Source organism: Lutra lutra, chromosome 11, assembly GCF_902655055.1.
Source record: "Lutra lutra chromosome 11, mLutLut1.2, whole genome shotgun sequence".
NCBI classification, from domain to species: domain Eukaryota; kingdom Metazoa; phylum Chordata; class Mammalia; order Carnivora; family Mustelidae; genus Lutra; species Lutra lutra.
Window position 1 is genome coordinate 101,849,696 of NC_062288.1, and position 11,430 is coordinate 101,861,125.

Here is an 11,430-nt window from a genome sequence, read left to right on the forward strand (position 1 = left end):
CGTGGTGACGTGGCTGGCTGACCCCGCTCAGACCGCCGTAACACGTCCCACGGGCTGGGGGTATACACAGCAGAGCCGTGTTCTCACTGCGCTGGAGGTGGGCAGTCCGGATTGAGGTTCCGGCTGATGCCCTTTCTGGGGACGACTCTTCCCAGTCTGGTGACGGCCACCTGCCCACTGTGTCCTCCGTGGCGAGAAGGGAGCAGACTCCGGTCTCACCTGACAAGGGCGCTCATCCCATCAGGAGGGCCCTGTCCTCATGACTTCCTCTAAATGGTCATTTCCCCAGGACCCTCGCACCCCGCCCCCGTACCATCACGCAGGGGTGAGTGTTCTGCGGAGGAGTCCGGGGACACACAGTTCCGGCCCCCGCAGTCGGTAAGAGCCGTAGACCGAGTGCGCCATCCTGTATTCTGCTGCGTGTCCTGGCTCTTGGATGCTCCATGTCAAGTTACCGCGTGAACGAAGACCGAGCGGGCTGCTTGCGGCCGAGCGGCCCAGGACCGGGGCTCACCGGGTCCGTGCACAGTGCTGCGGTGACACGTGCTGTAGTTGTGGCTTCCGTGCAGTGCAGGGTTTCCACGAGACTCCCTTGTCTACACTGTGTTTCTGGAGGAATTAACAAGACGGTTGTGTGGCTTCGTTTCAGCAAGCGTGTGGTTTTGAATATACCTCCAAACTCCAGCGGATGTTTCAAGACATCGGCGTGAGCAAGGATTTGAACGAGCAGTTCAAAAAGCACCTGACGAATTCGGAGCCGCTGGACTGTGAGTACCGCGCATGAGCTGCTCTTGGGGCGGTCGTTGCAGAGACGGGCAGGGCGTTGTGGCAAAGGACAGAGGTGACACATCTCCAGGGAGGCTGCTTGATTCGTTAGCAGAAGTTCTGGGACGGACAAGTGGGAAGCACCTCCCAGATGCACTGGGGTGGTCCTGCCTCCTCGTGACATTAGCCTGTGTGACAGGCACAGAGCGAGCCAGCCTTCCCCAGGGGATCCCAGCGGGTGGGAGCCAGGGGTGCCGAGCCCCGTCCTCTCCTACTTGCTGACACACCTGTCCCACCCTGGGCGCCGCCCAGCTCAGGGCTCCACGCGCAGCTTCATAGTTAATACATTTCTTTACCCTTCGTTCGGGTCCATTCTAGAACTTATTTTTCGAAAGTACAAGAAACTGACTCAGCTGTATCGATGACAGTGTCAGAAGGAGCAGCGATCTCCCGGCTCCGGGGACGGGCGGCCGGCACCTGCGGGGGTGGTCGTGGGGGTGGCCGCAGGCCGATGACACTGACGTCCTCCCATGCTGATGTTGTCTTTGTAAATGAGAAGTGGGAACTTCCCTTTTCCCCAGAACTGAAGAACCTTCCGTTGTTAAGCTTGGCAGGGAGCCAGTGGGCTCCTCCGCTCTTCGCGGTGACGGACTCCCTCTCCTGTCCTAGGGTGTGTGCTGGCTGTGGGACCGGCGCGCGCTGGCATTTGCGGTTTTTGCTTCTCAGGCGGGGGCCTCTGGGGCCGGCCGTGCTGCGCGAGCTCAGGGGTGCTCGAGGGGCCCCCAGGCCCGGCAGAACGCCGGAGCGGAGCAGGCCGGCCGCGCCAGCGTCGGAGCGAGAGTGAATGAGCACTGCCCCTCTCTAGAGAAAGAGAGTTTCTGGCTCTTCCCTCTTTTACTCATTTTAATTGAGTGAAATAATTGACCTGGCCTCCGGTCAGTTGCTCATTTTACACGGAGGCGGAAGTTGTTTCAGTGTGTTTCTGTTAACACGAGGCCGTATTTGAGCGGCAGCCTCGTTCGGTTTGTGGCACTGACTGTGTCCTGTGTTTCGCTCCCGCCTCAGTGGATTTCAGTATCCAAGTGCTGAGCTCCGGGTCGTGGCCCTTCCAGCAGTCTTGCACCTTCGCCTTGCCGTCCGAGGTGAGTGTGGCTTTGCCTGGTGTTCTGTTAGGCCTGAGCAGAAATGAGAAGGGCAGCCTTGGCCATGACCCTGGGGGCCTTCCCGCGGGCTGGGGGGGACGGGGACGGGGACTGCCTGTGCGCGGGCTTGGAGGCCACAGGGCCTTGCTCGGTGCCGTGCTGCATCCCCCGAGGAGCCCACGCGCCCATCTGTTAGAAACGGTTCTCAGTAGGCCCCTCGGAGGCCTGTGTGAGTCCAACACCGACCTCTGCGTTTTACTTTTATGCCCTAAGCATTTTGTCCTGTAAACTCGGGACGGTGTACGTATTGAGAAATGCCGACTGGGGGCTGTGGTGAGGTAGACACTCCACACAGCGCTGTCTGTCCTTTTGTCCAGCTGGAGCGCAGTTACCAGCGGTTCACAGCTTTTTACGCGAGCCGCCACAGCGGCAGAAAGCTGACTTGGTTGTACCAACTGTCTAAAGGAGAACTGGTGACCAACTGCTTCAAAAATAGATACACTCTGCAGGTAAGATCACCCTTCTGTTCTGGAGCGTGTTTTTTTCAAGTCTGAATGCAGATAAGACACATCGTAGAACTCAGAATCCAGCGCTTGGTTAAGCTGGCAGAGTCCTGTGGCGGGCACACGGCCTGCGCCTGAGGGTCAGATGAGCTGAATCCTGGTGCTCTGTCGCGGTCGGACTGGTGGCTGACTGATGCCTCAGTTTCCTTCTCCATAAAATGGGGGTGCTGGCGCTTACGCATCAGAAGTGATGTGAAAATAGAGTGAAATAAGGTGTTTAATAAGCGTTTGGCCCAGCTCCCGCCCGACACATGCTAACTGCGTAGCTTCGGAAGCCGGAGTTTCGTCTGCTTAATCCTGATCATCGCCCTTTTCCTTCGGCAAACAGTTTCGTGTTAATAATAACCCTCGGAGCTTGCCGCAGTACTGAGTACGGACTAGTGAGAACCGCGTTAACTACTTTTCAGTCTGACAGAGAACTGAGGCCCCGGGTAATTTTAGTGACTTCCCCAGGATCCCAGCGTATGTGTGGCAGAGCCAAAATTTCAGTGAGTGTGGACGCATAAAAGCGCGTATTTATGTACACACAACGTCATAGAAGAAAGTCCGAAATTGTTTCCGTGTTGAGAAGGTGGGAAATGACATCTTTGAGGAGAAGGTTGCGTGATGGCGGAGTGTGATGCTTTGTTCCCCCTCTTACATAGGCCCGCTTGATTTTTTTGCATCTATCAGAAGAATTTGTTTCATAAATAAGTTCTTCAGACTTAAGCTCTGGCTTTTTGGAGGTTTTTCCATGCATTTAAAATTTGCTTCTCTTTCTTTTATATGTGGGGCCTCAAAGGCATCCACCTTCCAGATGGCGATCCTGCTGCAGTACAACACGGAAGACGCGTATGCTGTGCAGCAGCTGACCGACAGCACCCAGATCAAAATGGTATCGTAGCGCTTCCCGGCCCCTCTGGTGTCAGCTCGCCGCCTCCCTAGTCTCGTGAGCGTTGCCGGGAGGGCGTGGGCGAGGAGGTGGGGGCTTTGACTGGAAACAGCAGCTTGCCTTAGGATTGTAAACGATGCCTTTAAAAAACAAACTTCATTTTTAAACTCAGTGCGACATGCATGTGACATGCACACACATATACACACACACACACACACACACACACACACACACACGAGTACAGCATGCTTTCTCCCATTTAACTCATTCTTAACCCCCTTTCCAGCTAGGCTTTTCTTACTAAGCTCAAATGTCACTAATTATTATGTTCGTCTTCCTGTCTGACATGTTCTTTGAGACCTACTTCACATACATAAAAGTCACCACTTATAAGTAGGCAGTTCAGTGGGTTTTCACAAGATCATACGGCCACCACCCCTGTGCAGCTCCAGAACATCTCCATCCTCCCCAAAAGAAACCCGCTAGCCCGTAGCAGTAACTACCCTCTGCTCCTCGCCTCAGTCCCTGACCACCGTGAACTTACTTTCTGTCCCTGCATTTGCCTGCGCTGGGCCTTTCGTGTTAATGGTGTCACGGTGTGTGCCTTTTCTGTCCGCGTTTCTGAGGTTTCTCCACGTGATAGTGTGCAGATCTCTTCTTCTCTCTTTTATGGCTGAAATACATTCCAGCGCATGGATGGACCACGGCCTGCTGGTCTGGTCATCGGTTCGTGGACGTTCGGGTTGTTCACGTTTTGATTACTAAGACTAGTGCTGCTGTGAACATTCGTATACATGACGTTGTATGGGTGTATTTTCAGTTGTCTTGGTACCCACCTGGGTGTGGAATGTCCGGGTCGTGGTGGTTTTACCTCACCAAGGAACAGCCAGAGGGCCCACGACAGCCGCACTCGTTCAGGGGCTCATTGGCTGCGTCCTGTGGGAGGGTCCAGTTTCTCCACGTCCTTGCCAAGATTTCTCATTCTCCTTTTTTTTTTTTTTTTTTTTTTAAATTACAGCCATCCTGGTGGATATGAAACAGTCCTTCATTGTAGCTCTGATTTGCATTTCCCTCACAGCTGATGACGCTGCGCGCTCAGGTTCTTGGTGACCATTTCTACGCATTCTTTACAGAAATGTCTACTCGAATCCTCTGCCCGTGCACATTGTTTATTTGGGTTGTCTCTGTCGAGCTGTAAGAGTTCTTCCTATGTTTGGTACATAGAGCCTCTTTTTCTTTTGTTGCCTGTGCTTGTGTTGTCCTAAGAGACCATTGCCTGATTAAAGGTCAGATTCCTTTCCCTGTTGATTGGTACTGCCATGTTGAAAATTGGCTGTATGTAGATGGGTTTATTTCTGGATTCTCCATTCTTCTCCGGTAATCTGTATGTCTGTGTTCATGACAATACCACATCGTCTTGGTTATTGTTTTGTAGTAAAGTTGTGAAACCGAGACCTCCAGCTTTGTTCTTTTTCAAAATGGTGTGGGCTGTTCTGGGTCTCTTACATTCCCAAATGAATTTCAGAATTTGCTTATCCATTGTTCGAGGCTGCATCGAATCTGCGGATTGCCAGTGGGTGCGGGGGTGCTGGTAATCTCTGTCTTACCAGTAGCAAGTGTTCGAACTTATGACCGCGAGCGACTTTCCATTCATGTGGGTTGTCTTTCGTTTCTCTCAGTTGTGTTTCATAGCTTTCCATTTACAAGTCTTGCGCTTTGGTTGCATTTATTTCTAAGTACTGTGTTTGGTGCCATCGGAAATGGAATTGTTTGTTCTTTGCTAGGTATGGCTGAACTCATTTTTTAACTTTTTTTGAAGATTCTTTAGTGGTTTTTTAATACACTGTCCTGTCATTTGCAAGTACAGCCAGTTTTACCTCCTTTTCCTATTTGGATGCCTTTTTTTTTTCTTGCCTGATTGCTTTGGCTAGAATTTCCGATACAGTGTTGAATCGAGGTTGTATGAGTAGGATCCTTGTCTTGTTCCTGATCTTGGGGGAAAGCTGTCAGCTTGTTACTAATAAGTATGACGTTAACTGTCGGTTTTTCTTAGATTCCCTTTATTCAAGGAGTTCCCTTCTATTCTTATTTTTTTGGTTTTTTGTTTTTTAGTGTTTTCATCCTGAAAGAGTGTTGAATTTTGTTAAATTGGTTCTGCTCTATCGGGATAAAAGTGTGCTTTTTCTCAACACGGGAGATAACAGTGATTGCTTTTCTCACGTTGCCACCTTGCATGCAGTGTGGGTCAGCCCCATCAGCAGCGTATATCATACTTTATGCTGCTGGGCTTGGTTTGCTGGTGTTTTCTTGGGGATTTTTACGTCCATATTCATAGGGATATTGGTCTATTGTTTTATTGGGGCGTTTTTGCCTGGTTTTGCTGTCAGGGTAATCTTGGCCTCACTGAATGTCAGGAAAATCATTTTTCTTTTTTAAAGATTTTATTTGAGGGAATCATTTATTTTTTGATCATGCTTCGAGTTCATCCAAAATACATTTGCAAATTTAATAACAAAATGGATTTGTCTGTCCCTTTGTGTGTAAGAGTCTTTCTTTTCTCATTCCTCCTTACATCAGGAGGACTGGCGTCGGGATAGAGGCTCAGGCTGTGGGGATTGCGTGGCCATTGTCACCAACGCCCCTCCACCCCCGGCCCCCACCGCGCTGACAGGTCCGTGGGTTTTCTCTGCTTGGCTTTCTAACCAAAGCTCCGCACCCATCTCAGCTGGTCTGCAGGCAGGAGTAGTGCTCCGTGTGAAGTCGCGGCTCCCTTCCTGCTCCGCACTCATTTCCCCATCAGATCTGGCTCATGAGTGAAACCTCTGCCAGCGTCCCTCTTTCAACGTGTCCGGCAGCGTCCCAGTCCTGCTCTGCGGGTCTAGCCTCGTCACTGGACCAGAGGCTTCTCACTTTCGTGGCTTTAGGATTGTGACCTCGGACAAGTATGGGTTTCCCTAAAGGCAAGAGTAGGCCTGCTCTGTCCATCAGGGTCGGGGTGGGGGGACATGCATCCAGGGGACTAGACATCGGGAAGGTGGTACCGTCTAGGGACATGGCATCCCCGAACTGAAGGAGAGCCGAGACGTGACCCACCACCCATGTTGCCAGGCGAGGGAACGGCCAGGGGCACCACACGGTGCTTGGCGCTTGCCGAAGGAAGGGGACGGCGGGGTGAGCTGCGCCTGGGCCCCGTCGTGTCCGGGGGCAGAGTGCTGGCTGCCGGCCTGCTGCGGCCGTCGATCGTCGCTTCTGTGTGATCCGTGTCCGAGACGAGCTGTCAGGCAGCTGAGGGCTGAAGAGAGTCCCGTAGGTTTGAGTGAGGACGTCCGTCCGCGTGGTTTCTGATCCCTAGAAGGGATCATCGGTTTTTACTACCAGCTGCTCCCGGCCAGAAAGGGGTTGGCTTCACTTTGAAGTGGAGGCTGGTGAATTCAGTTGTGAATTCAGGGGACCCCTTCAGCTTCCCTCTCTTTTTCCCCTGGGTGTGTTCTTCCGTTTGGGTGACTGCTGGGTTTCTGAGGAAGACAACGGTGGGATCGCGTGTAGTTTTTATTGCAAGGAGAAATGCGGGTTTTTTTTCTTTAACTTCTCTTTTTCTCTTTAATTGCAGGACATTTTGGCACAGGTGCTGCAGATTTTATTGAAGTCGAAGTTACTGGTACGTTTTTCTGCATTTTCTCTGTGAAGCCAGGACGGAGCCTCCTTCTGTGATCGTGTGGTAACCGTCGTCTCTTACAGGTCCTGGAAGACGAAAATGCCAACGTCGATGAGGTGGAGCTGAAGCCAGACACCTTAATAAAGTTGTACCTCGGTTATAAAAAGTAAGGAAAATCAAGAAGTAGGTGGTCCTGGACCACTAACGCCCCTTCCCTCCCGCACCTCTGTGCCGTGGCTCAGGTGGTGTCCAGGGGTGGCGGGGGGAGGCCCTGGCACCCAGCTGGGGTTCCGTCTGAGGATCCAAGGGTTCCTCCACTTGACTCCGCCTCAGGTTTTGGTGGTTTCTGCGTTAGGCAGGCGCTCCTCCAACGGCTCCCCGAGAAAGCTCGGACCTCTGTGTCCAAGTGTCTTTATTTCATCTGACACAGTTCGGGAGAGCCGGGGACGGCGCTGAGTCTCCCAGGACGCAGGTGTCGTGGCCCCGGCAGAGTGCGAGGCCGCCCGCCCTGCCCTGGGCCTGGGGAGCTGGGGCTCCTTGTGGATACACGACAGAAGGACGCGGCCAGCACTGTCCTTGGAGACAAGAGCCTCCGTTTCCTTTGTTTCTTGACAGTAAGAAGTTAAGGGTGAACATCAACGTGCCCATGAAGACCGAGCAGAAGCAGGAACAAGAAACCACACACAAGAACATCGAGGAGGACCGCAAGCTGCTGATTCAGGTGACTCTGGGCCCGCGTCGGGGGTGTCCCTCGCAGAGGAGTGGCCTGCGGCCGCCGGGCTGGGGACGGCTTCTGGGGGCAGAAAGGAGGGAAGCGGATGAGCCGGACGCGGGGGCAGGTCGGGGCGGGGGCTGGGTGGGGGGGGTCACGGCGAGGCGGCCTCTGAGGCCAGAGTGTGTCCTCGGTCCCGACGCGCTCCGTGCTCGGGCGCGGTCGTCGGTGCAGACCTGGACGCGCTGCTGCTTCGTCCGAGCGGACGTGTCGCGTCCGGGCGTCTGAGCGTTCGCGGGCTCGCGGTCCCCCGCGGGGCAGGCCGTCCCGGACTCGGGGGCCGCCTGTAACGTGGGATCCCGGCTTCCCCCGGGCGCCGCAGGCGGCCATCGTGAGGATCATGAAGATGCGGAAGGTGCTGAAGCACCAGCAGCTGCTGGGCGAGGTCCTCACGCAGCTGTCCTCCAGGTTCAAGCCGCGCGTCCCCGTGATCAAGGTACGCGACCTGCGCGGCGGAAGCGCGCCCTCCGTTGTTTTGGGAGCGAGAAGGGGTGACAAAAACGAGGTTCAGGGAACTCGGCTTATCCACACGTGCCAGGTTTCTACAGAAGGAAATCGGCTTCGATTTTAAACTTCCTTCTTGACATCCGCGGAGCCGTGCACACGGCCTCAGGGTTCGGTTTGCTGATTGTCCCAAAGTAAATCCACTTGTGCAGCCAAGACCCAAATCAGGAGGTTAGACGGTGACCAGCATTCCAGAAGCTTCCCTCTTGCCACCTCCTAGCCGGTATCCCTGTTCTCCTAGACTCCCCTCTGTCCTGGCCTCCGCCTCCCTCGGAGCTCTGTGTAACCGGCTTCTAGAGAGTTCCCGCTCTGCTGTGTCCACCGAGGTTGTGCTCCGAGGCCCATCTGGGGGCATCGTTGGGCTGTAGCTTGTCCAGGCCGTGTGCACCTTCGCTGCCGTGCGGTCCTCTCGGCTCGGCGGGCCGCAGCTCTGGGCAATCGCGGGTCACTGGGGCCTGGTGGGCTGTTAAACACAGAAACCCGGCGGCTCCCTCTCCGAGACCACCAGTGGGGAACGGCAGTCAGTGCCGAGCCCCCCCCCCCCCGCCCCCTGGGATCACATGCTGCCAGGAGCGGGGGCTGGCGCCATGCCTGGCCCATGGCGGGGAGCGGGGAGGCCTGGAGGGATGCGGGCCCCTCTCGGCGGGGACGTTGGGGAAATGGGCACTTTCCCATTCAGGAAAGCGAGGTCTTAGCTGCCCGGGAAGTAAAGCCACGCACTGAAGGGACGCGGGCTGAAACTGCTCGCTGACTGAGCTCTTGGGGGCAGGGGGAGCATCCCTGCTGAGGGTGGCTGTCCCCGATCTGATAATAAATGTGTTTTTCTTCCCCTTTCACTGCTTCTCCCTTTTTAAAAATAACGCCCAGAAATGCATTGACATTCTGATCGAGAAAGAGTACTTGGAGCGAGTTGACGGTGAGAAGGACACCTACAGTTACTTGGCTTAACCCTTCCAGAAGGGTCTGACTGTGCGACCCGCAGCGAATAGTTTCCTGGTGGAGAGACGAGCTCGAGTTCCTAGCAGCCAGCCTGCCACCACGTCGTGGACCTCCCTTTTTAAACCTGAGACCCACACTCCCATCGGCTGGTCTCAGATGCACATCGGAACTGCTCAGGATTGACACATTTCAAGTCTGTAAATATGGACACCAACGCCATTTAACCTAATTTAAGAACGGGGGGCTCGACCCTCCCCGCGGAGGGCTGCATGCTACTGCGTTTAGATCAATACCTGGGCTCCGGGGCTCACCGCTGCCTCCTGGGCGGTGTCCGTGTTGGCGGCACTTGGAGAGCAAGTCTAATGGACCCACGTGTAATCTGCTATGAAAAACCATTTGTATAGTGTGTTTCATTTTTTAATGTGTGAAAATAAAGAAAATTAAAGGATTTCTGTACAAGTCGCATTTGGTTTTGTTTTAAGTTTTAGCTGATTTCTACATGTAAATAAAAGCCGTAATGATTGTACGGATTTATAATCCCGTGTCTTCCAGTAGGAAAGGCTGCATCCTTCCGACCGAAATTGTCTTTTGCATCTTGAAACTGTAAGCCCCCTTGTAACCTTCTCCCCACGCGCTCACGCGCCTTCTGGGACTCCTGCGGCAGCGTGTCGCTTCTCTTGGCCACGTGGAAGGACTCCGTGGGTTCGTCCTGATGGCCTCAGAGGGAAGTGTGCCCCCTTCCCCACGGCCAGAGGAGGGGGCTTGGCACCGGCTCCCTGCCGTCCCACCACCGTCCCCACGGCCACGGCCCTGTGCACCCTCACTCCCGCCTCTGCTTCCAGCCGGTGTGACGGGCAGCCGGTTCAGACGAGCACGTCTGTTCCTCCTGGTAAGACGACAGTCCCCCACCCCAGCCCAAGGACAGGGGCGAGACCCCCCGCCTCCTGATGGGCCAGCAGCTGGGGTGAGGGGACCCTAAGCTCGAGGCCACACTGTGGTCCCTTTGGCGGTCACTTCTTGGCCAGGGAAATGGCTGCAGAGACTTAAATCCCAGGCCCCGCGGCCCAGCCTCCTCCAGGGACGGGAGCACCTGCACCGCCAGCCACGCCCAGGCTTGGTGACGCGCCGGGGAGACGCAGAAACGCAACTCCCATGGTCTCTTGGAACATTCGACCCCTGCAGGTTTGTTGAAATCAGACAACAGTAACAGCGTTTGTGTCACAGCTTCTGGTGTCTATGGTGTATCTTCTCCAGTTTTACAGAGATCCCCACTGTAAACAGAAAGCAGCCCCCCAACAGATCCCGGGGTGCCCAGGGCTCCCCGTGCATGCTGGCCTTGCCTCCCCACCGTCCCTGACCGGCCTCTGGGACAAACACGCTGCACCCCCCGCGGAGCCCTTGCAGCACGTGTGTCATCTGTCCAAGTGGGAGAGACTTCAGGAGACCGGCCGGCGACTGGAAGCCAGCCCGGATCGGGAGCGGACCCCGGGGTGCACGGCCGCAGGCAGGTGAGTCCAGCAGCCCCCCACATGCCCGGCCCGGCCCCTCCCGTTCGTCAACGGACCACCGCACGGGTGCGGGGGGGAAAAACCGACTCTGTGCCTTGTGCCTTCCTGCCCTAACCGCCCGAGCCTGGCGAAGTGAGGCGCCGCTCGCTGCCAACCAGGGGCACCGGGGTCCCACACACCCCGATTAACCGCAGTTCTCTTGCAAGGAGCAGCTGCCGGACCGTCGTCTTCCGAGGCTGCCTGCAGGGAGGGGCCCGGACGTCCCCAGAGTCGCGCCGACGCTCAGCCGGAGCGCGCACCACCAGGGTCCGGGCTGCGGAGCCCATGGCCCGAGGGGACGGCTTCCTCGCACCTGGGGAGACCCACGAGTAGGACCTCGGTCAGTAGCCTGTGGGGGTGACCGATTCTCCGGGGCATGGCCGCTGTCAGACGTGCCCGTGTAGACACAGCACAGGCCGGCCACCTGCCGCGGCTCTGCGGGAAAGCAGCGGGGGGCGCTACCGTTGGGCCCCGAAGGCGCGGGGAAGGGGAGAGGAGCAAGCGGCACCGCAGTTTCGAGTTCTCCCGTCGACCGAGCGCTCGAAGGTGGCCTGTGTCCTTGCCGGACACCGGAGTCTGATTTTCCTTTGGAAGCAATGAAGATTTCTGCGTCCCCAGATGAAAAGCCGCGCCAGCTGACCGACGTCTGCACCGAATCCCCCTTGGGAT

General features: G+C 55.7%; 1 protein-coding gene across 3 annotated transcripts in view; it reads left to right on the forward strand.

Annotated features, from left to right (window-relative positions):
- Positions 1–9,679, forward strand: part of CUL1 (cullin 1) — a 105,036-nt gene extending 95,357 nt beyond the window's left edge. For all 3 annotated transcript variants that reach the window (XM_047695262.1, XM_047695261.1, XM_047695260.1), the window contains exons 14-22: positions 650–767; positions 1,831–1,907; positions 2,285–2,416; positions 3,252–3,344; positions 6,955–7,002; positions 7,083–7,165; positions 7,615–7,720; positions 8,094–8,207; positions 9,143–9,679. In XM_047695262.1, the coding sequence (XP_047551218.1) occupies positions 650–767; positions 1,831–1,907; positions 2,285–2,416; positions 3,252–3,344; positions 6,955–7,002; positions 7,083–7,165; positions 7,615–7,720; positions 8,094–8,207; positions 9,143–9,223 (852 nt within the window). In that variant the 3' untranslated portion in view covers positions 9,224–9,679. The remainder of the gene's footprint in view (positions 1–649; positions 768–1,830; positions 1,908–2,284; positions 2,417–3,251; positions 3,345–6,954; positions 7,003–7,082; positions 7,166–7,614; positions 7,721–8,093; positions 8,208–9,142) is intronic.
- The last annotated feature ends 1,751 nt before the right edge of the window (positions 9,680–11,430 follow it).